The 22,924-nt window shown below is 42.7% G+C and overlaps 1 protein-coding gene across 1 annotated transcript in view; it reads left to right on the top strand.

The window, feature by feature from the left end:
* AQP9 (aquaporin 9) overlaps window positions 1-13,884 on the top strand; it is a 44,738-nt gene extending 30,854 nt beyond the window's left edge. The window contains exons 3-6 of the mRNA XM_036440675.2: window positions 5,011-5,148; window positions 5,927-6,045; window positions 8,688-8,905; window positions 12,031-13,884. Coding sequence (XP_036296568.1) covers window positions 5,011-5,148; window positions 5,927-6,045; window positions 8,688-8,905; window positions 12,031-12,205 — 650 coding nt within the window. The 3' untranslated portion in view covers window positions 12,206-13,884. The remainder of the gene's footprint in view (window positions 1-5,010; window positions 5,149-5,926; window positions 6,046-8,687; window positions 8,906-12,030) is intronic.
* The last annotated feature ends 9,040 nt before the right edge of the window (window positions 13,885-22,924 follow it).

Raw genomic sequence — 22,924 nt, 5'->3', positions numbered from 1 at the left:
CTTAATTCCAGCACAGGCCTCAGCCCCACAACAGGACATGCTCCTGCATTAAAACGAGCACGCAGGATGCTCCGCTGCCACCTGACAGGCTCCCACGCCATTCACACCCGTGGTTTCCACTAAGCATGTGATATGACTGCGGGCATATTCTCAGCTAGTTTTTTATTGTTTGTTTTCTGGTGGACGCGTGGTTTTGGAGTATTTTGCTTGCATGGCACCCTGAATTGAATGTTGCCAAATATTTAGTTAAGATGGCTTTGTCCCACACCGTGCCCGTGTAACTAACACCTTTTGCCACCACCACCATCCATGACTGCATTCACTGATGCACTTGGGCAATCTGGGCCATCCCAGAGGATGAAAGGGAGGAACAGCAGGAAGGGGAAGAGGGAGTAGAGGTTGTTGGTATGGATCTGGCCCCTGGACTGGGATTAAGGCCTTGTGCTCAGAGTGGTGAGGGGCAGAACTCCTGGAACTGTTTTTAATAGAGTTGCTCCTGGATGAGGGTCAATCAGAGCTGGCCAAATTGTTTATGAGAGACGGTGAGATCCCAAAATACAAGTAGAGCTTTTTGAGGCTGGCTGGTAAGGGGCTCATCTCCCCCTCTCTGTTTGGGAACTCAGCACTGTTCGGACAACACATTGGCCGACTCAGTATTGGCTCCAGCAGCTGCAGGAACAGGGGAGGAAGACTGTGTGTGGGAAGTGACTTTCTCTTGGGGCTGCAGCAAACGTAATGGTTTGTAGGCACCTGGGAGGCCCTCCTTGAGGATTCCAAAAACAACAAAACATAACCGTCAATGAGATCTCATTTTGTGGTTTCAGACTGGTAAGGTGAGCTGACATCTGGTTTTGAAATATAAAACATTACCTGACTCAAAGAAGTTACCACACCTGCTTTTCCTTGTGAACATGCCAGTGGTCTGGGAACCCAACCAGCCAATCAGAGCGCATGACATCCTCGCTATGTCTTCCACCCAGTGTTACGCCACTGGCTTGCACCAGGCTACAGTGCTTGTTTTGATGTAGTATTTTATAAGTCATAGAAATTCACCGAAAAATCAAAATAGCTTTGCTTAATGACAAATAACATGTGAAGGCTATCTCCATCCTAGAATTGTCTGTTGGTGGTGGGGAGGAGGGGACTTGTCTAGAACAGAGCCCCGAGAGAGCCCAGCCAGCTCACCAAGACTTTTATCTCAGGCCTCAAGGCCTCTGACAGCCAGTGGGGCTCTTTGTGTGAACAATCTGATCATCACGACAACCTTGACAGGGCCCGAGTGAGGCACTCCCTGACTCTGGCACTGCTGTTCTTTCCAGAACACTGCTCTGCCCTGTCCCTTGGGTAACCAAGAGTGACCACTCATCTCTGCAAGGAGACATTTTCCTCGTTGCTCTGCAAAGCACTCTCCCAGACACACCTTCTCTGGTCCCCAACTTTCCCTCTCTGTACATCCTTGGCGTCTGAGCTATCTGGATAAAGGCCTCTGTTTATTTCTTCAACTTTTAGATATCCTCACCTGAGGATATGATTTTATTTATTTATTTACTTACTTATTTGAGAGAGAGGAGGGGGAGAGAAATATTGGTGTGAAAGGCAAATCAATTGGTTCCCTTTCCCTATGTACTTCAACCAAGGAGTAAACCTGGGTATATGTCCTGACCAGGAATCAAACCTACCACCTTTTTTTTTTTTTTTTAAGTCATCATTGTTGAAAGTATTATGTATGTCCCCATTCTACCGCCCCCCTCATTGATCCCTTCTAGCCCACCTCCCTCGCCCGAGGCCTTCACCATCCTATTATCTGTGTCCATGGAACCCACCACCAGGGGCAATGCTCCAACCCACTGAGCAACCTTGGCAGAGCTCAACTTTCATATTTTGAACACCTACTAAGTGCCTTGCAGCACATGAAGTCCCAGGTGAAGAACAGTTCCAGCTTCAGGGTGCTTATAAGAGATTAAAACACAAAAACCTACTGTGGGAAGTTTTATTTTGGGACAGGAGCTTGCTAAACAAACATCATTTCCACTGGTGAACCCATAGAAAGCGGGGTATTTTATTTGGGGGACTTAGGAACTGTCCACTATCCTATGTGCTCCCTGCTCCCTGCTGTGAACCCTGGTCCCTGGTGCATGGACTCCTGCTGGTCTCCAGCATCATAAATCTCTTTTATTTAAAAGTAAAATAAGAAGGTGTCATATTTGCAAGGCTTCAGGAAATCATCTGGGCTTTGGCATATTGGCAATTTTGCTCATGTTAGCCCCTGCGTGTCAGGGGCAGGTATAGGAAGGACCCTGGGGTTTAGCCAGAAATTAGAACCCCTCTCTGCTACAAACCCACATTGATGTAAAGACTCAGGAAAAAGCATGAGTCTTTACACCTGCACAGGAAGTGCTTCCAAAAACAAACTTACCCATAGGTGCTGTGGAGGGTTATATATGAAGCATCATCATAACCAGCATTGTCATCACTCTAGTTTTTTGTTTTTGTTTTTTAATTTAAAAAAAATACATTTCATTGATTTTTTACAGAGAGGAAGAGAGAGGGATAGAGAGTTAGAAACATTGATGAGAGAGAATCATCAATCAGCTATCTCTTGCACACCCCCTACTGGGGATGTACCCACAACCATGGTACATGCCCTTGACCGGAATCGAACCCAGGACCTTTCGGTCTGCAGGCCGACGCTCTATCCACTGAGCCAAACTGGTTTCAGCTCATCATTCTTGTTTACAACTATTTCTGTAGCCCAAAAATCCACATTTTCATATGGTCACATTGACAGGCATTCTAATCCCCCCTCCACACAAAATATCACCTGTAGGGAGCCCATACACGCATGTGATTGTTATTTTCCCCTGCCCACTGAGGCAGAAGCCTTTATAAACTTGGTGCAGAAGGTCTGGAAGTGCCTGGCCAGTGTGGCTCAGTGGTTGAGCATCTACCTATGAACCAGGAGGTCACGGTTCAATTCCTGGTTAGGCCACAGGCCCAGGTTTTGGGCTCAATTCCAGTTGGGGAGCATGCAGGAGGCAGCCCATCAAGGATTCTCTCTCATCATTGATGTTTCTATCTCTTTCTCCCCCTCCTTCTCTGAAGTCAATAAAAATCTATTTTAAAAACAGGGTCTGGAAGTGACAGAACATAGAACACAGTTCAGAGAAACCTGGACTTGAATTCTAGTTCTCCCACTTTTAACCATGTAGCCTTAGGAAAGTTACTTTGTTTCTGTGCTTCAGTTTCCTCACCAGTGAACTGGAGCAGCACCCATCTCACCAGGTTCTTCTGAAGATCAAGTGTGTGTCCTATCCCTGTGATTATCAGTGTGATAGCATCTGGCAAGTGTTCAATGAAAGTTGTTGCTAGCACAGTCAGCTGGGAATATTAGTGACTTACCAGAGCAAACTCTGTCTGACCTTGTGGTGAAGAGAATCAAGGAGGCTGATTTCTCTAGCCATGACATGAGCACTGCTACATGTGTGTGAAAGGAATATATTGTTTATGCAGAACTGCAGATAACCCACTCAGACACTGATCACCTCAAAGTTAATGGAGGCCGTTACCTCAGTGAGAGGCACAGCCTATCAACAACCAAGCCCAGTTCCTGGGAGATGTCTCTTCCCCTTAAAGAGATGTCTCTTTTTCAAATTAAAAAAAAAAAATAATAATAATAAAAAAATTTATTTGAGCCAAACTGGCAACATGCTGAGAAGTAAGATTTCAGCTCTCTCTCTCTCTCTCTCTCTCTCTCTCTCTCTCTCTCTCTCTCTATATATATATATATATATATATATATATATATATATATACACATACACCAAGGAGGTGCATATATATATATATATATATATATATATATATATATATATATATATGATTTTTTTACAGAGAGAAAGAGAGAGGGATAGAGAGTCAGTAAATCGATGGAAGAGAAACATCGATCAGTTGCTTCTTGCACACCCCCTACTGGGGATGTGCCCTCAACTAAGGTACATTCCCCTGACTGAATCAAACCTGGGGCCCTTCAGTCCGCAGGCCTACGCTCTATCCACTGAGCCAAACAGGGTTTTGGCCTCAGCTTCCTTTTTACTTCCAAGATTGTTTATATCTTCTGGACATGGACTGAGGAGTTGCTAGATATAGAGTTAAACTGTATAGGTGTGGAAACCCCTTTCACATCCCGCAAGGTCTAGGGTCCTGGTTCTGGAGAAGGCTGCACACAAATGAGAAGAGACTAGGAAAAAATTAATTTGGGAAATGGGGGGGCAGGTGGGAGCCCACCTTTGGTGGGAGGACTACAGCTAGGCTCTTGCCTTGCTATCCCTTTCATTGAGACTATGGGATATACCCATAGCCCTTAGGCAGATAATAGGTGGATTATCATATCAGTAAGGATTTACATGATTATTTGATGAAGAAATTGCCTCAGTTACCATTGTCTCAATTAGATAGGGAGTGGTTGGCTCTGACCTTTCAGAGCTTCAAGGTTGACAAGCCTTCCACATCTTTCTATTAGTGAGAGAATGCTTGGTTTTTGGCAATAGGTCTATTGACTTTTTAAAAAGATAGTGAAGTTAACAATTCATATCAAACTCTTTGAGGTTATTGCTTTATAAATAGAGAAAAATCCACTAGATAGATGATAGATAGATAGATAGATAGATAGATAGATAGATATGAGCCACTTGAATAAAAGTTTCTTTCTATGTAAAAAAACTAAACATCCTAAACAGTGTCTAATGATGCCATAAAGATTATTATCCTCCCTTTCTACTTAAGCGTGCTTTCTCTCTCTCTCTCTCTCTCTCTCTCTCTCTCTCTCTCTCTCTCTCTCACACACACACACACACACACACACACACACAGACACACACACACACACACACACACACCACTTTGTGTCCTCAAATACAGATCCCTACCCAGAAGACTGAGGTCTCTAGATAAGAATTATTTTATTCATAAGAATTCTCCCTGATCTGCTCTCTAACATCATCTTCCCTGTAGGTGGCCACATCAACCCTGCTGTGTCTTTTGCAATGTGTCTCTTTGGACGGATGAAATGGTTCAAATTTCCTTTTTATGTGGGAGCCCAGTTCCTGGGAGCCTTCGTAGGGTCTGCAATCCTCTTTGGTATTTACTATGGTGAGTAAGACCCCTCAGTCCAGAGGTTCAGGAGAACTGGGCATAATTTGGACGTCAGAATTACTTGGAAGAGGTGCAATAAGAATAATAGGAAGCACTACAATTGACAGGCAATTTGAAAAGCTCTAAGTTCTAAATAATGGGACCAACATTATTGTTAGAGAAAATTCATGAAGCCTCTCAGTGAGAATGGTCACAACTTAAAAGAGAGAGCAGAACTTAAAGAAAGCTTATATTTAGGCCCAACCAAGACTACAATGTTAACTTGTGCAAAATAAATAGCTACATAACTTAAATAAATAATCTGATTGGACTGGTCTTGGTTTTCTCTAGAAAAATTAAGGCAATGAACTGTGGTAGGAGAGAGCTGGGGTCGGACTGGCCCTTTGGGGACACCTATATCCCTTGCTCCAAGGGCAACTTCACTATTCCATGACACCCTCAAATTGTGGACTGCTATTAAAATTATGAATTCTGCCTAGAGTAGGTTCAAGTTCCAATATAAAAAATTCCAACAATTCCCCCTACAGATGATTGTTTCCAGGACTCACTGGCTAAGGATTTGGCTCAAATTTTGAATGAACCATTGAGGGCAGCCAGAGCTCTGTGACCTTAACCTGCCATCCTACGGCTTCTCTGGCCATATAAAGTGAAGAAAAGCAAACAGTATGGATCTGCCAAATTAAACCTGAATGACCGTGGTTGGTTGACACCTGGCATAGACCTCCCTCACCCCTTCCCAGAGAATGCTAATGGGCTGAAACTCTATCTTCCTTAGATGGAATTATGTCCTTTGCTGGTGGAAAACTGCTCATTGTGGGAGAAAATGCAACAGCACCCATTTTTGCAACGTACCCAGCTCCGTATCTGTCTTTGGCAAATGCATTTGCAGACCAAGTAAGTATCCATTCAATCAATGGAGAGCTAACTTTGGTGAAGAGACAGGATTTAGTAAGGGAACTGCAGGGGACTGTTATGCACCTGTTAATAAGGAGAGGCTGCGTTTCCAGAGCCAGAGGTCACTGGGTATCACCCAAGCCTTCATGACAGATTTTTGCCTTTGTCAAAGCTGATACCATTAAAAGAGTTTTCTACTTCTCCTTTAATGTATACATTTGATCATATACTACTTGAATTCCAGAAGATAGTGGATAACTGAACATTTCAGCCTCTGTAGGGGCAAATGTGGGTTCCTACATGGTTGTGTCTCTTTTGTGCAAACAATCTAAATGGGGAGACCACAAGAAAAGACATTCTGCCTTCTTCCCAGCCCCTACCCACCCCCCACCCCCAGGTCTTCACTACCTTATTGCCCGTGTCCTTGGGCTACATATATAAGTTCTTTGGTTTATCTCTTCTCAGTCCCCCAACCTCACATTGAGGTATGCCAGTCTTGCTCTCTATCCCTGACATCACTTGCAAGAGCAATCTGTTACATGTCAGAGAATCAGGTCCTGTACTCCTCAAATAAGGAACAGCATGGAACTGTACCTGGCTCAGTATGTGCCAGTAAATAGTTATTAGTAAAAGAATGACTGTCCACTAATTAGATTATATAATATGCTTGAACAATATTTAGAGCTAAGCAATTAGTAATCTTGAGAGAAGCTGGCCCTGAAATGGCCTGGGGCCAGTTCACTCTCCTGGGGGGACAAGGAGGAGAGCATTGCTAAAGGGCTCAGTGGAGAGAGGCTGTCTCTGTGGGAAAGTCATAGGGGCTGAAGGCTTCACTTGGTCACATTCTCGGAACAGAGTTAGAGTGTAGGAAGGGGGCGGTGGGTCCGAATCTCAAGGAACTAAGACATCAGCTTTTTCAGTGCAAGCCCAGGATTGAGAAAGTTGTCTTTCTGGAAAGGGCCTGAATTCACATGAGGAACTTCTAAAGCTCCTCCCACAGCTCTGGACTCCAATGCCATCTTCTTCATTATAAGATACATTGGACTTGTACTGCAGGAAAAGTAGGATCCCTGAGAAACCTTATGATTTTTCCATATTTTAGATTGTTTTCATGGTATGGTTCTCCACTATCCAATGGGTCAAATTGAATAAATAATTTTGTGGGGCTTAAATGCATGTTGCTAAATTACTGCTGAGTTTCTTTTTAAATGTGTGGTACATGTTCAGTTCTATTGGAAAAGCCTGGGAGAATTGACATCATTTCCCTAACATTTGGTATTGTTTGCATTTCTTTTCATTACAAATCTGTTTTTCCCATTTGTTTCTTAATTCTCCTTTTTTTTAATGAATTTTCTTTTTTAAAAAAATATATTTTTATTGATTTTTTACAGAGAGGAAGGGAGAGAGATAAAGAGCTAGAAATGTCAATCAGCTGCCTCTTGCACACCCTCTACCTGTGATATGCCCGCAACCAACGTACATGCCCCTGACTGGAATCGAACCTGGGACCTTTCAGTCCGCAGACCGATGCTCTACCGCTGAGCCAAACCAGTTTCGGCTCTTTAATGAATTTTCTATTCATTTCCTTTGTTCATTTTCTTACTAATATCTCACATTATTCTTCTTGCCAATTTGAATGAGCCTCTTTGTTCATTTTCCCAGCCTGCATCATCTTTCGTTTAGCTGGGTAGTGGTTTAGCAGGAAAGTATATTAAAGTGAGTCTCTGGAGCCTAACTCTCTAGTCCACTGATTGCCATTAATTTTGCAACCTTGGGCAGGTAACTAATCTGTAAAGGCGAATATTACCAGCACATTTGAAAGGGCCCCTGGGAAGGCACATGGGCATTCTTTAATTATTGTCAGCTGAACGCCCTGCTCTGGGAACATGCCTTGCCAAAAGGGCAAGTGTGTTGTCAGCTTAACCTTCATTTCATCACGTGGTGTGGGGAAGTGGCTTTTGATATCTAAATCCAGCCTAGCACTAGGAATGCTCAGGGCCTACTCAAGAATGCAAATAATCTCTTTTGTCTTGACCTTTTGGTGAAATTTCCTGGTATTTGGGGGTATAAAATAAACAGGCTGCATTGGCTCTGGGTCACTGTCTCTCTAGCAGAAAAGGTCAGTGGTCCACCCGGCCCTAGCTTTTCTTTTTTCTCTGTGTCTTGTCTCTTTCTTTTATTTCTCAATCCCCAGCTGCCTCTACTCAGGAAATGGACCTGCTCTCTAGCCAAGCTGGACACAGAAAATAGAAAAAAATAATTACAGCAAGGAGAGTGCTGACCCTGTCTGTGTTGCTCAGTGGCATGGACCTACAAACCAAGAGATTATCAAGTCAGGGCACATGCCTGGGTTGCCAGCTTGATCCTCAGTAGGGAGTGTGCAGGGAGTCAGTCAATCGATGATTCTGTCTGTCTATCCCTCTCCCTTCCTCTCTCTCTAAAATTAAAACAAAAACAAACAAACAGAACACCCTACAACGTATCATTTCATACACACAATTGAAAAAAAAAGAAGAGTGGCACAGTGTGCTCACCAAGTGTATATTAGTTATTACTAGGTTTGTTCTTAACAAGAGGGGCTGGATTTTAAGATGGTAAACAGATTATAGGCTAACCTTCCTGGACATTTTTTATTTCCCCAGGTAATGTCCACCATGTTCCTCCTCCTGGTTGTCTTTGCCCTCTTTGACTCCAAAAACTGGGGAGTCCCCAAAGGCCTAGAGCCCGTTGCCATCGGCCTCCTGATTATTGTCCTTTCTTCCTCTATGGGATTGAACTGTGGCTGTGCCATGAATCCAGCTCGAGACCTGAGTCCCAGGCTTTTCACTGCTTTGGCAGGATGGGGGTTTGATGTCTTCAGGTAAGCAACAATGGTGGGGTGCAGGGGAGAGAAAGATTCATGCAGTGCTTTATCAGGGAGGGCTGTGCTTTGGGTTGGAATCCAGGCGAGTACACACGGGAAGGTGAAGGTCAGGTACATACCCTGGCCATGAGTGTGGAATGTCTCACTGGTGATTTGTGACATGGTGGGGCTGTGTATGTGTGTGGTGTGTGTGAGAGAGAGGCAGGCGGGCAGACACACACACACACTCAGAGAGAGAGAGAGAGAGAGAGAGAGAGAGAGAGAGAGAGAGAGAGAGAGAGGGGTTTCATAGAGATAGTCCTGTCCAAAAAAATTGGTGTATGGTTTTATGTGCAATTTTGATTGTATAACTTGTCTACAGATCTACTTTGTGACAAAGTTGATCTAGATTCTATATCTTTCAATACTACAGGGCTCTTTCTAGGGAATCATGCTAGCTATGCTTCATTCACTATTTCATTCAACAATTCTTCACTGAACTCTTATCTCAGGCTGTGTCATTGAGCTAGGCAAGGATATTTCAAAATTTGCTTAGTCACTAGCCTTGAGCAATGTAATAAGGACTCTGGCAACCCCTAAAACAAAGTTCGGAGGAGTGACTGGGGAAGTTGGGAAAGGCATCACTGAAGAAAGAGCTGGGTTGGGTCTTAAAAAACCCTAGCAGAACAGAGATAAAAGAGAGCCTGTGCACAGGAAATTTTGCAAGACCCTGTGCTGTGAACATCATAGTGTGCTGAGGAAGTATGTCAACAGTCAGTACCTAACTCCCAGGACAAAACCTGCCCATTACTTCCTTCCCACTCCCCCCTATAAAGCCATAGTAACTCATTCCATCCATTTACCACTTCTCTGTATAGGAAAGGAACTTACTTTGGTTCACGAGGAAATACTGAATGTTACACTAACAAGCAATCCAGTCTGCCTGGAAGGGTGCATGAAGAAGGTTGGAAAAGACAAATTATTGACAGACCATAGAGGCCCGACTCCTAAAAAGGAAATCTAGGGGTTTGGCTGCTCCCTATTCTGTAGGTTATAGGGAGCAGCAGAGGAGTTAGGGCAGACATTTGGCATGTTTAGAGCTTCAATTTAGCAAAATTAATCTGACATCATTATATAAAATGGATTAAAAAGGACCTCTCCTTTAGAGGAGCAGCAATCAGTTAGGAAAAAGCCAGGCTTGCTGGTTATCCTCAACCAAAAAGTTCCCAAGAAAACCTTCAAGAGACAGCAGGTCTCCAGAGTGTTCCTGGAGTCCCACCCTTTCAAGTTTCTGTAGCCAAGGTCAGCATCTCAGTAGATACCCTAGCTTGGATCCACACCCTCAGATAAAGCCAAGAACGCCTTCTCCTCAGGCCCTCACTTGCCCCTGTACGGCTAGCAGTGAGGCTGACTGGAAGTGGGGCAGCAGGAGGTCTGACAAGAGCCAGAGTCACCAGACCTTTGCCGACTCTTCCTTTTCCCAGTAAATGTTAGGATGTTTCCCATCGGAGTTCTCTCCATGAATTCACATTAAGATACTAATGATTTGATGAAGAATCTCGGGGTAGTATTATTTTTTTTAAAAAAGTTTACCCAAAGGGATGAATTCCTGATGATTGTACCTTAAGCAATTAACATAGACATTTCTGGCTTCCCCCCAAAATCACAGCATGCAAATGACCCTGTGTACATGTAAGACTTGACCCGGCAGGGAACTACGTGCAAGCTCCTCCATTTATGATATGTGACCCCTGCACAAGGCGCTCGTCTCTGATAGAAGGAGGAGGGTCCATCCAGGGGGAGGAGTACATGCTTCCTGGCAGATATTTTGGACCCCAATCTATGGAATGACAGATTCGCCATAAAATAGTAATGCAAGAAAGGAAATAAAGAGCCTCCTACTCCTTTAAAGCCCTGTGCTTCCCTTAGAAACTTCCATCTGAATTTGGGGTCTTGGGAAAGGGCGCTTCAGGAGGGCAGTTTCGCGCCCTCTCTCATGCAGTAACAGCGACACCTTGTGGCTGTTGTGCTCAGTCTCAGTGCTGTTCTTAAGAGCCTGCATTAATGATCTAAGTCGAGTTATGATGGAAGAGTATTTGTCTGATCCAAGTGGAAGGGACCAAGGGGGACTTGCCCGAAGTCCTTCTATCCTGAGATTAGAACTAGGTCTCGTGAATCCTAGAACAGGTCTCTTGTTTGTGCTCATTTCTTATCAAAATCTGATACAAAGCAAATATGTGTAGTTATTAAGCACACGGATAAGAAGCACAGCCCCGAGTCCTTCCCTTAATGGAATGCTATGAAACCCTCCTGTGCACTCATGTGCTCCTCCTGTTTTCCCTTTCTCCTCCACAGTGTCCTGAATTCTTTTTTTTTTCTATTTCCCTGCTTTTAAAAAGTTTTATCTCAAATGTATAGCTGAAGACCATATATTGTGGGGTTTTGTTTGCTTCTGAGCACTCAAGAGTTACTCACATGGATTTCCTGTCTCCAAAAAAGATGGTGACAATTCACAAAGACAGCTGCTTTCTCACAGAATTATACCCTTAACATAACATTGATATTGAGGATTTCTGAAGGGAAGAAGGAATCAGAGCACAATAGCCTGATCAGAAAATAACTTTAAGCTTAGTTACCTCAAAAAATAAGCACTTAAGTAAATTATAGTTGGTGAGTAATTCGTATTCCACTGCTGATTTTTAAAATTGTTTTCATTGATAAACATTCCTGATTATTTTTGTGGTTGCCCTCACATCACCAATGATGTCCAGGAATCTCCACATCTTCCAATTCATAATCCTCAGGACTCATTGTTTCAATACAAGGAAAGCTCCTGAATAACCAACCTGAACTTTTGTTACATGCCCTCAATTTTGACCGTATTGTAGGACTATGTTTTCTGAAAGGAAAATAAAAAATGGGACATATTTTCTCATAAGTACCAATAGGACAATGGTGGATCACCTGATGTCAGGCGTATTGAATCCAGGTTGCTAAGCTGTGGTGAGTGCCCTTATACTTAGCTCTTGCTGATTGATAAGGGAGCCATGAACATGAGAAAGACTGACTGGTTAGTGAATAACTAGCAGTAATACAAGGAGGAAGGCCACGTGATGTATCACTAATTCCTTGTTTGATTGCAGAGTTGGAAATAACTTCTGGTGGATTCCTGTTGTGGCCCCTATGGTTGGTGCTGCCATTGGAGGCCTGGTCTATATTCTTCTCATTGAAATCCACCACCCAAGCCCGAACCCAGACTTCGAGGCAGAAGCACCGGAGGACAAACTAGAGAAACACGAACTTAGTGTGGTGATGTAGCGGCGTGCTCAGTCCCTGGTTTACAACTGGCTGAGCTGATGTTCTCTTCGGAAAAGATGGCATCCAGTGGCCTATGTTTTCATAAGACTGGGAGGACCTGCCCATTGTTCTGTGCTAGCCAATTGGGACACCTGATTGGAAAAGCATCTGAGTGAAGTTTTGAAAACACTGACCTCTTCTCTACCAGTTCCCCCTGCCCTCAGACAAGTATGGATTGTCTCCTGAAACAGCCTTCTTTCCACCCTGTTTATTTCATTCTTTCCCGTGAATTTTTATTGCTGAGCGAGTACTAATAACTTGAAACTTTGACCTTGGACTTATTTGGATGGTCTCAATTGCATTATCTGTATGAAGCAGCATCACCAAAAACCTTATTTTCAAACCCATAAAGATTACATTCTGAATATCAATATCAACCAAAACTCAACTGAAAAACAAAACAGTGGTTTTAGTTAACATATCCATGAATTAGGGAACTAAAGGGTTAATGTTCTAGTTTTGCCGTGCCACTATTATTTGTAAGTATTAATAGTCTCCAAACCCAGGTATGTAGGAAGCAGTAGAATGCAGCTGGAAAGCATAGGAGAAGGACATTGTGGCATTCAGAAACCTCAGGAGACAAGATAAATTTGGGAAACCAAATGGAATTATTTTAATGGAAACCATTTATCAGATTAATCTCTAGCTCTTTGCATTTTTAGAGGGCACCAATTAATTTCCTGGTCTTTAGTATGTAATAACCTAAAACACAATCATAACCTCAGACATGAAAAATACATCACTCTTTATTTTTAGCTCAAATGTATCTTCCTAATTGCCCATGTAAGGACAAACATTTGACAAGTTAAGTCAATGACTGCACTCGTCCACTCTGCTATGCATGCCCTAGAAGCCAAAATGGAAAGCCATTGGCTCGGGGTCTAATATAATCTTCAGGATGGAAGGTCCCTGGAAATAGCATACCTATTATGCTTTAGATTATACAAAGCACTTTCACACACATGACCTAATTTAATTCTCATAGGGACGGTCTGAGGTAACTGCCCTGCTGCCCCTTTTCAGATATGGAAACAAAATCTCAGGGAAGCCGAGTGAGTGGTCTGGGTCAGGTGGAAAATCAAAACATCCCATGAATCCTGCAGCTGCCAGAATATGTACACCTCCTGGACCTAATTCTCCTGGATCCTAAGATAAAAGGCCTGTGTTGTCTGGTTTTATTTGCTCTGCTCTGAAGGTTTCAAAGGAAAGAGGGAGCGATTTGATCGTATTCGTCATCTGCTGAAAAGCGTCATCAGAAGGCCTTTCCTAGGCCACCATTGGTATTGCTCAGTCTTGATCTCCCCTCCCTGCCAATCCCAAATCTTACATTCAGGAAATTTCCTCTTCCCTTTAAACTCCTCTAATTGATGCCCTTTGGTCAAAAGAGTCTCTGTCAGTTTCAAATACCAGAGAAATTGCTCTACATCAAGTGATGCACCTTCAGTCAAACTTAAAAGCCCAGAATTCTCAGGGGGATCCAGTTTTCCAATTGCTCTGCGATAATAACAGAACAACAGAAAGCTAACGTGAACTGTCTCCGGTGACCCGCATTCTACAATCTACTGACATATGGAGTTTTTCTTCTTCTCTGAAACTACTTGGGTATTTCCTACTTGAAATAAAATTGTGTTTTTTGTTTATAAGTATTAAGACTGCTAAAACTACACTTAGTTCAGAGATGGCCTGTTCCTGACTATAAACTGAGATCTTCTGAGGAGCTTTTTAAAAATATGCCCGGGTGGTCATTTGTAATGCCTGGGGTGATTCTCATGCAGCCAGGGTTGAGCACATTGACTTGGTGAATTATTGGGTCTAAGGCTTCTTTCAGAACCAAATCTGGTGAGGGCCGGGCAGTTCTGGTAGGATTCTCAGCGTCGGGGTCCTCATGGAGTACAGAGCAATGGTTCCCCAAGGTGGGTAGTCTTGCTTCCTTCCCACTTCCACCCACCATTCGTGCAAGGAGACATTTGTCAATTCCTGGAGAGATTTTTGGTTGTCTGCCTGGGAAAGGGGTGTTACTGGCATATGGTGGGTAGAGGTCTGGGATACTACTCAACAATGCACAGGACACCCCAGGCCCCCACTCCCTGCAATAAAGAATTATTCAGCCCAAAATGTTTACAGTGTGGAGGTTGAGAGACTCTGGAGTCAAGAAAAGGTGAGGAGAGGAGTAAGACTATGTTGAAATACTATTCCCTGATTCCAGTTCTGCCAAAAACAGATGCCAAACAAGTCGAGAACAGACCCTGGGGGTGGATTATAGAGCAGGAGACAACCCAACATTTGAGTTTTCAGATTGGATTGTGGAATCTATGATCCATGCAGGTGTTCATTATACACTCCTTGGTGATTAATGACTAGGATTACGAAGAGGAAATGTACACTTATGAAAATCAACTCCAGGAAGGTTTTTAAATGGGGGGGGGGGGGAGGGCGCGAAAAAGTCCTTTTGTTCCAGATGCTCACACACAAGTCCTCCCCTCCCCCACCTTACAAGTGGGTTTGTCTGTGTCAGGTTCTTTTTTTTGGGGGGTGCGGGGGGGGGGGAGTTAACACACACACAGGCACACACACACACACAAGCCAGAAATCTTGGCACATGCCTTTGACCAGAATCAAACCTCGAACCCTTCAGTCCACAGGCTGACGCTCTATCTATTGAGCCAAACCAGCTAGGGCTGTGTCAGGATCTTATCTAAGAGAAGATCTATCATGTGGAATGACTCCTTATCAGAAGTGAATTATAATAGATACAACGAACCTACTTGTTAAATAGACCCTTTAGGAGCTAAAATTGCAGCATGCCCCCCTTGCTCTCTTCCTTGTCATCCCTAAATCTTAATAGAAACATTTATCTTAATGCCAAAAAATAGAACTTATGATTTTCCAACCAGTTGTGATCTCAGGGCATGTCAAAGCTTATAGGACTTTTCTAAGCAGTAAGAGCCAGAGTTAATATCAAATGTTGAACAGGATAAGTGGAGTATAAATGTCACTTTTAAAATCTGATCCTTAACAAAAAAAAAAAGTATTTCCTTCCAATTGCTTTACACACACACACACACTTGTCTAATTTAGAGGTATGTCAGTGCTCAAAAATGTCATCATGGAAAAAGAATGACCACTTCCAATTACAGAACCTATTGTAACACATAAAAACATGTGGTAACCCACAAGTAACAAGTAAACCACCAGATCTGCTGTAAACAGAGAAAAGGTGGGTAAGGGGGTGGGAGTTTCATTCTGCCTATGAGATCATCTTATACTGCATGCCCCCCAACCCAAGACAGCCTCTGGGAGGTCTCTGAAGAGAAACTGTAGGGTGGGGGGTCTTCAGAATTTAAAAACACTTTTACAATTTGAAAAATATTGATAAGTTGTTGAACATTTTTTTTGTAGTTGTATTTTTTATTATTTTTTCTCATTTTTTTAATTAAAGTATTATATGTGTACATACCTTACCAATCCCCCCACCCTCACTCCCATACATGCCCTCCCTCCCCAGAGTTTTTCGTCCATTGGTTATGCTTATATGCATGCATACAAGTCCTTTGGTTGATTTCTTATCTCCCCCATTGAACATTTTTATAAAGGTTTCAAGGATAGAACATATCAAAAGCCATGTTCAACCCCAAGTAGTAGTCTAGGTTTCTTAATAAATAAATTAAAATTTTTATACAGAATTAATCAACCCACAAAACATTAAGCACAAAGAAATGTATGTCAATTCTCAAACTGGGACTGTAGGTAAGTCTATACAAATAAATAGGCAGGCAGAGCAATTCACCAAGTCCCAGCCTCTTTCTTGTGGCTGGAATGGCGTAGTTCTTATTCAGGAGAAACTTTCTCTAGATTAATGAAAGGAGAAACCCCTTGTAACTAAATATGAGTAAATGAACGGAATTACTTGAGAGAATCCATGTAGTGATGTGTGGGTTCTATCAATCACAATTCAATTCCATCTCCCTCCAGTATCACATATCTTTTGGGGCTTGGGGCACTTTTGCCTTCTAGGAAATAACCTCACATCCCCCTCTCCCCCCCTACACACACACATGTTATAAATTATATATTTTTGCACGTGGTGCGGAGGGGGGTGTTCCCTCAGCCCAGCCTGCACCCTCTCCAATCTGGGACCCCTTGGGGGATGTCTAGCTGGTGGTGGGATGGGGCCTAAACCAGCAATTGGACATCTCTCGCAACACCACTGGCTCCTAACCACTCGCCTGCCTGCCTGCCTGATCACCCCTAACCATCTTTGCCTGCAGGCCTGATGCTCCTAACTGCTCCCCTGCCTGCCTGACTGCCCCTAATTTTCTCTTCCTACTGTCCTGATCACCCCTAACTGCCCTCCCCTGCCAGCCTGACCATCTATAACCACCTCTTCCTCAGCCCCCACCACCTTGGCTTTGTCCTGAAGGACATCTAGAAGATGTTGGGTCTAATTAGCATATTACCCTTTTATTAGTATAGATCTGTGGTGAGCAAACTGCTGTTCGAGAGCCACATGTGGCTCTTTGGCCCCTTGAGTGTGGCTCTTTGGCCCCTTGAGTGTGGCCTGGGCGAGTCTATTTTGAAGAAGTGGCATTAGAAAAAGTTTAAGTTTAAAAAATTTGGCTCTCAAAAGAGATTTCAATTGTTGTACTGTTGATATTTGGCTCTGTTGACTAATGAGTTTGCAGACCACTGGTATAGATAATGGCCCTGCCTCCTGCTTCCTTCCCATAGCATGCCCCCCAGTGTCAGAGCCCAGTCACACAGTGGCCTTTTCTTCCTGTCCCTCAACTCCCTGCCTGTATGGCCTCAGGAAATAGAACCCAGGGAAGATGAAACCAGAGGTAGGGATAGAGATAGAGGAGAGCTCTGGGGGTCCTGGAGGCTGTGGGGGTCCAGGGGGTCCAGAGGCCAAGCCCCAGGCCATGGGGATCCTCCACATCCTCCACCTCCTTGTGAAGCACCCAGTAGAAGAAGGGATTTCCTGAGCTTCTGAGAAGAAAGCAAGGGGTACTGGAGCCTGGGCATCATAAGCAACAGAGACCCTGCACTGTGTTAACACATCGTTCTTGTGTACTATCTCAGTTTACAAAGCACGTTCACAGCTAGTATCTGATAAGAGTCTTTGAACAGACCAGCAAGTAGACTATTGTCCCCATTTAGAGATGAGAAAACTGAGTCTCACAGGCCTAAGAGCTTTGCACCCAGTTCCAGAGTGAACAGTGGCAGAGGTGGAATACAAATCACATGGCTAAGAGTGACCAACAGTCCCAATTTGCTTGGGATCCAGGGATTTTCTGGGGTGTGTGAGGCCGGCGCTAAAGTCAGAAAGAGTTGGTCACCCTACATCTTGAGTCAAGACCCACACACCTCCCAGCACGGTGCCAATTAACATATACTGGCAGAGAAAATAGTATCATGGGAGTACAGTAATATAATGGACTCTCCACCCAGCTGCAGCAGTTACCAATGTATGGCCAATACTGTTTCCTCTGTGCCCCTCTCTGTCTCCCTACTAACCTGGGATTATTTGTTGAAGCAAATCCCAGGCATGCTGTCATTGTATTCATGAATATTTAATATATATCTAAAAGATAAGAATTCTTTAAAAATATTAGCATCACACACAAAAAAATAATTATCAATGGTGTCTTAATATCATCAAAATCCAGTCACAGTTCATCCACCCAGTAAGACTGTCCTTTAACTCTTGCGAATAACTGCATGGACTGTGAATATGGGAGACAGGTGATTTACTCTGATGTCCAGTTCCTCAGGACAACATTGGGCTTTTGTAGTACTAATTTATCTGTGTTTTGTACTTTGTATTAGAGTCTTCTTTAAGAGTTTTGCAAAATATTTTCATTTTTACAACAAAAGGAAAATGCATGTGCCCACTGTTACTAAAAGTACCCATCTGGCAGGAATGAAATTATGTCTAGGAAGGGAGGAAGCCTCAAATGTACTTGAAATTGTGAGAAAGGTCTAATACTACATTAAAAAAATGCATGCTCTACAAAATGCTCACATTTTAAAAGCTAAAATGCACTGTTAAAAGAAATCCAAAAATTTTTAAACAGCCATACAGCCCTCTCTGTATGTGAAACTCTGTGGCTGATTAAGGTAAGTGGATATCTAAAAATTTCTAAGCTATGATAATCTTTAGGAGTGGTGTTTATTTGATATTTCTTATTTATTTATTTATTTATTTATTTATTTATACTATTTTACCCAAAGACTTCAGACTTTTGAAAATAAAAGCAAATAAGAAGTACCATAATACAGCCCAACTTTTGCATAAAGGAAGTCACCTCTACTAAAATATTTTTGTGTATTTTTTAATATGTTTTTATTGATTTTTTTTTTTAGAGAGGGATAGAGAAATAGAAACACTGATGAGAGAGGAACATCATTGATCGACTGCCTCCTGTATGCACCCACACTGGGGATCAAGACTACAACCATGTGCCCTGACAGGGAATTGAACTGGTATCCTCTTGGTTCCTGGGTCAATTGCTGTGTTACACTGGCTGAGCTGAAAGGGGGTTTAGATGGCCCTCAGCTGGCTTATCTCATCTAATAAGATGCTGATACAATAGATGAGATAGCCACAAAGATCTTTGAGGGTGAAGGGAAAGGTTGGGCCATGCTTTGCCCATATGGGAGTCTAATTTTAGCCTGGGGCCAAGGCCAGGGAACAGGTGTTTTGTTGCTGAATCACTGAGCAAGACCGTGAAGGGAGTCTGTGCATCACAGGTTGAAGGCTGTGTGGCTAGTGCTCAAGAGGTCAGGGTCTGGAGATAGCCAGATTGAATTCTGATTCATTGCTGCATAACTATGAGACCCTCTGAGCCCATGAAATGGGAACAATATTGGCAAATGCTTTCTATAGATTGTTGAAAATATTAAGAAAATAGCTGTGAAACATTGAACATAGTGCCTGGAATTTACTTCCCTGAGAATTACTTTCATCTAATTCTATCATTATTTCATATTTATGTACTCAGCTTTAAAGCTGCTTTGCCAACATTAAAAAAAACAAAACAAAAAACCTGAAGAAAAACCATGTACATTTGCTGACATTTAAATAATCCAATTTGTGAGACAGACTTAGCTTTGACAATTCTCTTAATATACTCTGTTGCAAAGAACACCATGCTGCCCAAACCGGTTTGACTCAGTGAATAGAGCGTTTGCTTGCGGACTGAAAGGTCCTAGGTTTGATTCTGGTCAAGGGCATGTACCTTGGTTGCGGGCACATCCCCAGTAGGGTGACCAATGATTCTCTATCATTGATGTTTCTAACTCTCTATCCCTCTGTCTTCCTCTCTGTAAAAAAAAATCAATAAAATACATTAAAAGAGAGAGAGAGAGAGAGAGAGAGAGAGAGAGAGAGAGAGAGAGAGAGAGAGAGAGAATATGAATGCCATGCTTAGTTCCTAAATTACAGTGCTTTGATTTTGGTGAATCCATGTAAGGTTTCTGGCCCACAGAACTGTAAGTAAATAAAACATTGTTGTTTTAGGCTGCTAGGTATGTGCTAGGTTGTTGTAAAAGCTGAACAAACTAATAGAGATGATAACACTCCCAAAGCAATCTTGAAAAAGAACGAAGTTAGAGGACTTTCACTTCCAGGTTTTAAAACTTAGTAAAAAGCTGCAGTAATCAAGACAGTGTGGATAAGGATAGACATGTAACAATAGAATAGAATTGAGAGTCTAAAGATAAACCTTTGCATTTATAGTCTAATGATTTTTACAAGGGTGCCTAGACAATTCCTTGGCCTTTTCAATAGGTTGTGCTGGAACAACTAGATAACCATTTAAGATTGAATTTGGATCCATAGCTTAAACATGTACAAATGTCCTATCTAATAAAAGAGTAATATGCAAATTGACCATCACTCCAACACACAAAATGGCTTCCCCCATGTGGTCAATGATGGCTGTCCTCATGTGGACACAAGATGGCCACCACAAGATGGCTAGGAAGGGAGGGAAGTTGGAAGGGATCAGGCCTGAAAGGGAGGGTAGTTGTAGGTGATCAGGCCTGCAGGGGAGGACAGTTAGGGGTGAACGCCCTGTAGAGGAGGGAAGTTGGGGGTGACCAGGCCAGCAGGGAAGGGCAGTTTAGGGGACCCAGACCTGCAGGGAAAGGCAGTTAGGGGGGACCAGGCCTGCAGGGGAGGGCAGTTATGGGCAATCAGGCTGGCAGGGGAGCATTTAGGGGGTGATCAGGCTGCAGGCAGAAGTGGTTAAGGGCAATCAGGAAAGCAAGCAGGCAAGCAGTTGGGAGCCAGGAGTCCTGGATTGTGAGAAAGAGGTCCGACTGCCCATTTAGGCCCTATCCAAGTAGGATTGGGCCTAAATGGGCAGTTGGACATCCCTTAAGGGGTTCCAGATTGGACAGGGTGCATGCAGGGCCAAAGGACACCCCCCAATCCCGTGCACGAATTTCATGCACTTGGCCTCTAGCTAATTCATAATTGATCAAAGACTTAAATGGAAGAGCTAAAACTATAAAACTCTTAAAAGAAAACATAGGCATAAATCTTTATGAGCTTGGGTTAGACAATAGTTTGCACCAAAAGGATAATCAACAAAAGAAAAAAATAGATAAATTAGACTTTCTGGAAATTAAATTTTGTGTTTTGAAGACACAATAAAGAAAGTGTAAAGAATCTACAGAATGTGTGAAAATATTTTAAAACATATATCTGATAAGGAGATTGTATCATAAGAACTATTACAACTCAACAATAAAAGGACAAATAACTCAATTTAAAAATGAGCAAACGCATTAAATAGACATTTCTCTAAAGAAGATAATATGCACAAAGAAATATGCTCAAAATAATTAGTCATTAGGAGATGCAAATCAAAGCCACAGTGAAATGCTACCTCCCACCTACTTGGATGGCTGTAATAGAAAATAGGGACAAATAACCACCATGGATAAGGCTCCTTTATATATTGAATCCTTTATATATTGCTGATGGGAATATAAAATGGTGCAACTACTTTGAAAAACAGAGTGACCATATGATCTAACAATTCCATGCTTAGTTCTGTATCTAAAGCACATGTGTCAAACACAAGGCCATCGGGCCAAATCTGTCCCTCCAGGCCTTGCAATGTGGCCCGCACCGCGCTGTCATCACTGCGCTCCACTGCGTTTCCATCATAATGACAGTTTATGACTGTTCAGTAAACCATTCGGCCCACGATTTAGGCTGGATTTTAGATTTTGGCCCCTTCTCTGATTGAGTTCGACACCCCTAATCTAAAGGGTTGAAAACGCATGCCCATAAAAAAGCGTGTATATGAATGCTCATAGCATTATTTATAACAGCCAACAACAACAACAAAAAAAAAAAAAAAAAAAAAAAAAAACCACACCAAATGCCCTTCATTTGATGAATGGATAAATAAATGTTGTACCTTCCTGCAATGAAAATCATTTAGCAGCTAAAAGGAATGAAATACATTCCTTGAAAACAATTTGCTAAGTATGAGAAATCAGACACGAAAGACCATATAGAGTATAATTGCATTTACATGAAATGTCCAAAAATAGACAAATCTATAGAGACAGAATGTAGACTTTTCAGCTGCTAGTTGACAGGGGTAAGGGGAGAGGAAGTAGGGCTGGGGGGCGGTGACTGCTAATAGTTCCCAGGTTTCTTTTGGTGATGCTGAAAATGTCCTGGAATCAGATGTACAACTCTGTGAATAATCTACAAACCACTGAATTATATACCTTTAAAAGAAAAAATTTTATGGCATATCTTTCAATAAAAAAGAATGTTATAAGCATTTGAAGAACAATATGGGAGCACTTAGTGATAGTAAATATGTGTATCCCTACAACTGAGAAATCTCACTTCTGTCTATATACTTCTGATAACCAGATTCATAGTGGCATATGCATGAGGACGTTTATTGTTGCCTTTGACAGCGGAATGTCAGAAACAACCTAAATGTCCATCACGAGGATTGCTCATTGAAATGTGATTGGTTACTTACTATCAGACACCATGCAGCAGTTAGCAGCAATGAGCCAGATAAGCATCCCATGCTATAAATAGATCATAAAAACAGTATTGAGTTGAAATAAAAGGAAACAGAACAAGACTCAGCAAGTACCATTTATGTAAATTGAAAATACATAAATACAATATATTTTTCAATGATGCATGCAAATGCAGGCAGATAGCATCTTAGAATGGCTAACAGTAGTAAGAGTGGGAACTGGGAGTAAAAGCCTAGGATGAGGGAGGAAAATCTATTCCATATATATGTAAAAGCCTAAGCGACCATCTGACTGGTAGCTATGACATGCAATGACAGCAGGGGGCAGACGCTCAACACAGGAGCCGCTGAGCTGTGGTGGCTTGGCAGCTGTGGTTCTCAGGTGATGCATCTGGAACCAGAGAGGAGGGAGCCTGACTTTGGGGTGCATCACCTGAGAACTGCTCTCTCACAATCCAGGACCCCTCGGGGGATATTAGAGAGCCAGTTTCAACCCAATCCCCACAAGGTAGGGCAAGGGACCCCACCTGCTGGAGAGACCCTGCTCACTCTGCAGATGCCCTTCAAGCTGCAGCATTGCTCCTGGTGAGGTCAGCTGTGGGGGACCGAAGGAGGTTGTCTCCCAGGAGTGTCCAGCCCATCTTGCCCAGTCCTG

This window comes from Pipistrellus kuhlii, unplaced genomic scaffold (assembly GCF_014108245.1).
Source record: "Pipistrellus kuhlii isolate mPipKuh1 unplaced genomic scaffold, mPipKuh1.p scaffold_m20_p_1, whole genome shotgun sequence".
NCBI lineage: Eukaryota > Metazoa > Chordata > Mammalia > Chiroptera > Vespertilionidae > Pipistrellus > Pipistrellus kuhlii.
This window is presented reverse-complemented; position numbering and strand designations above follow the sequence as displayed.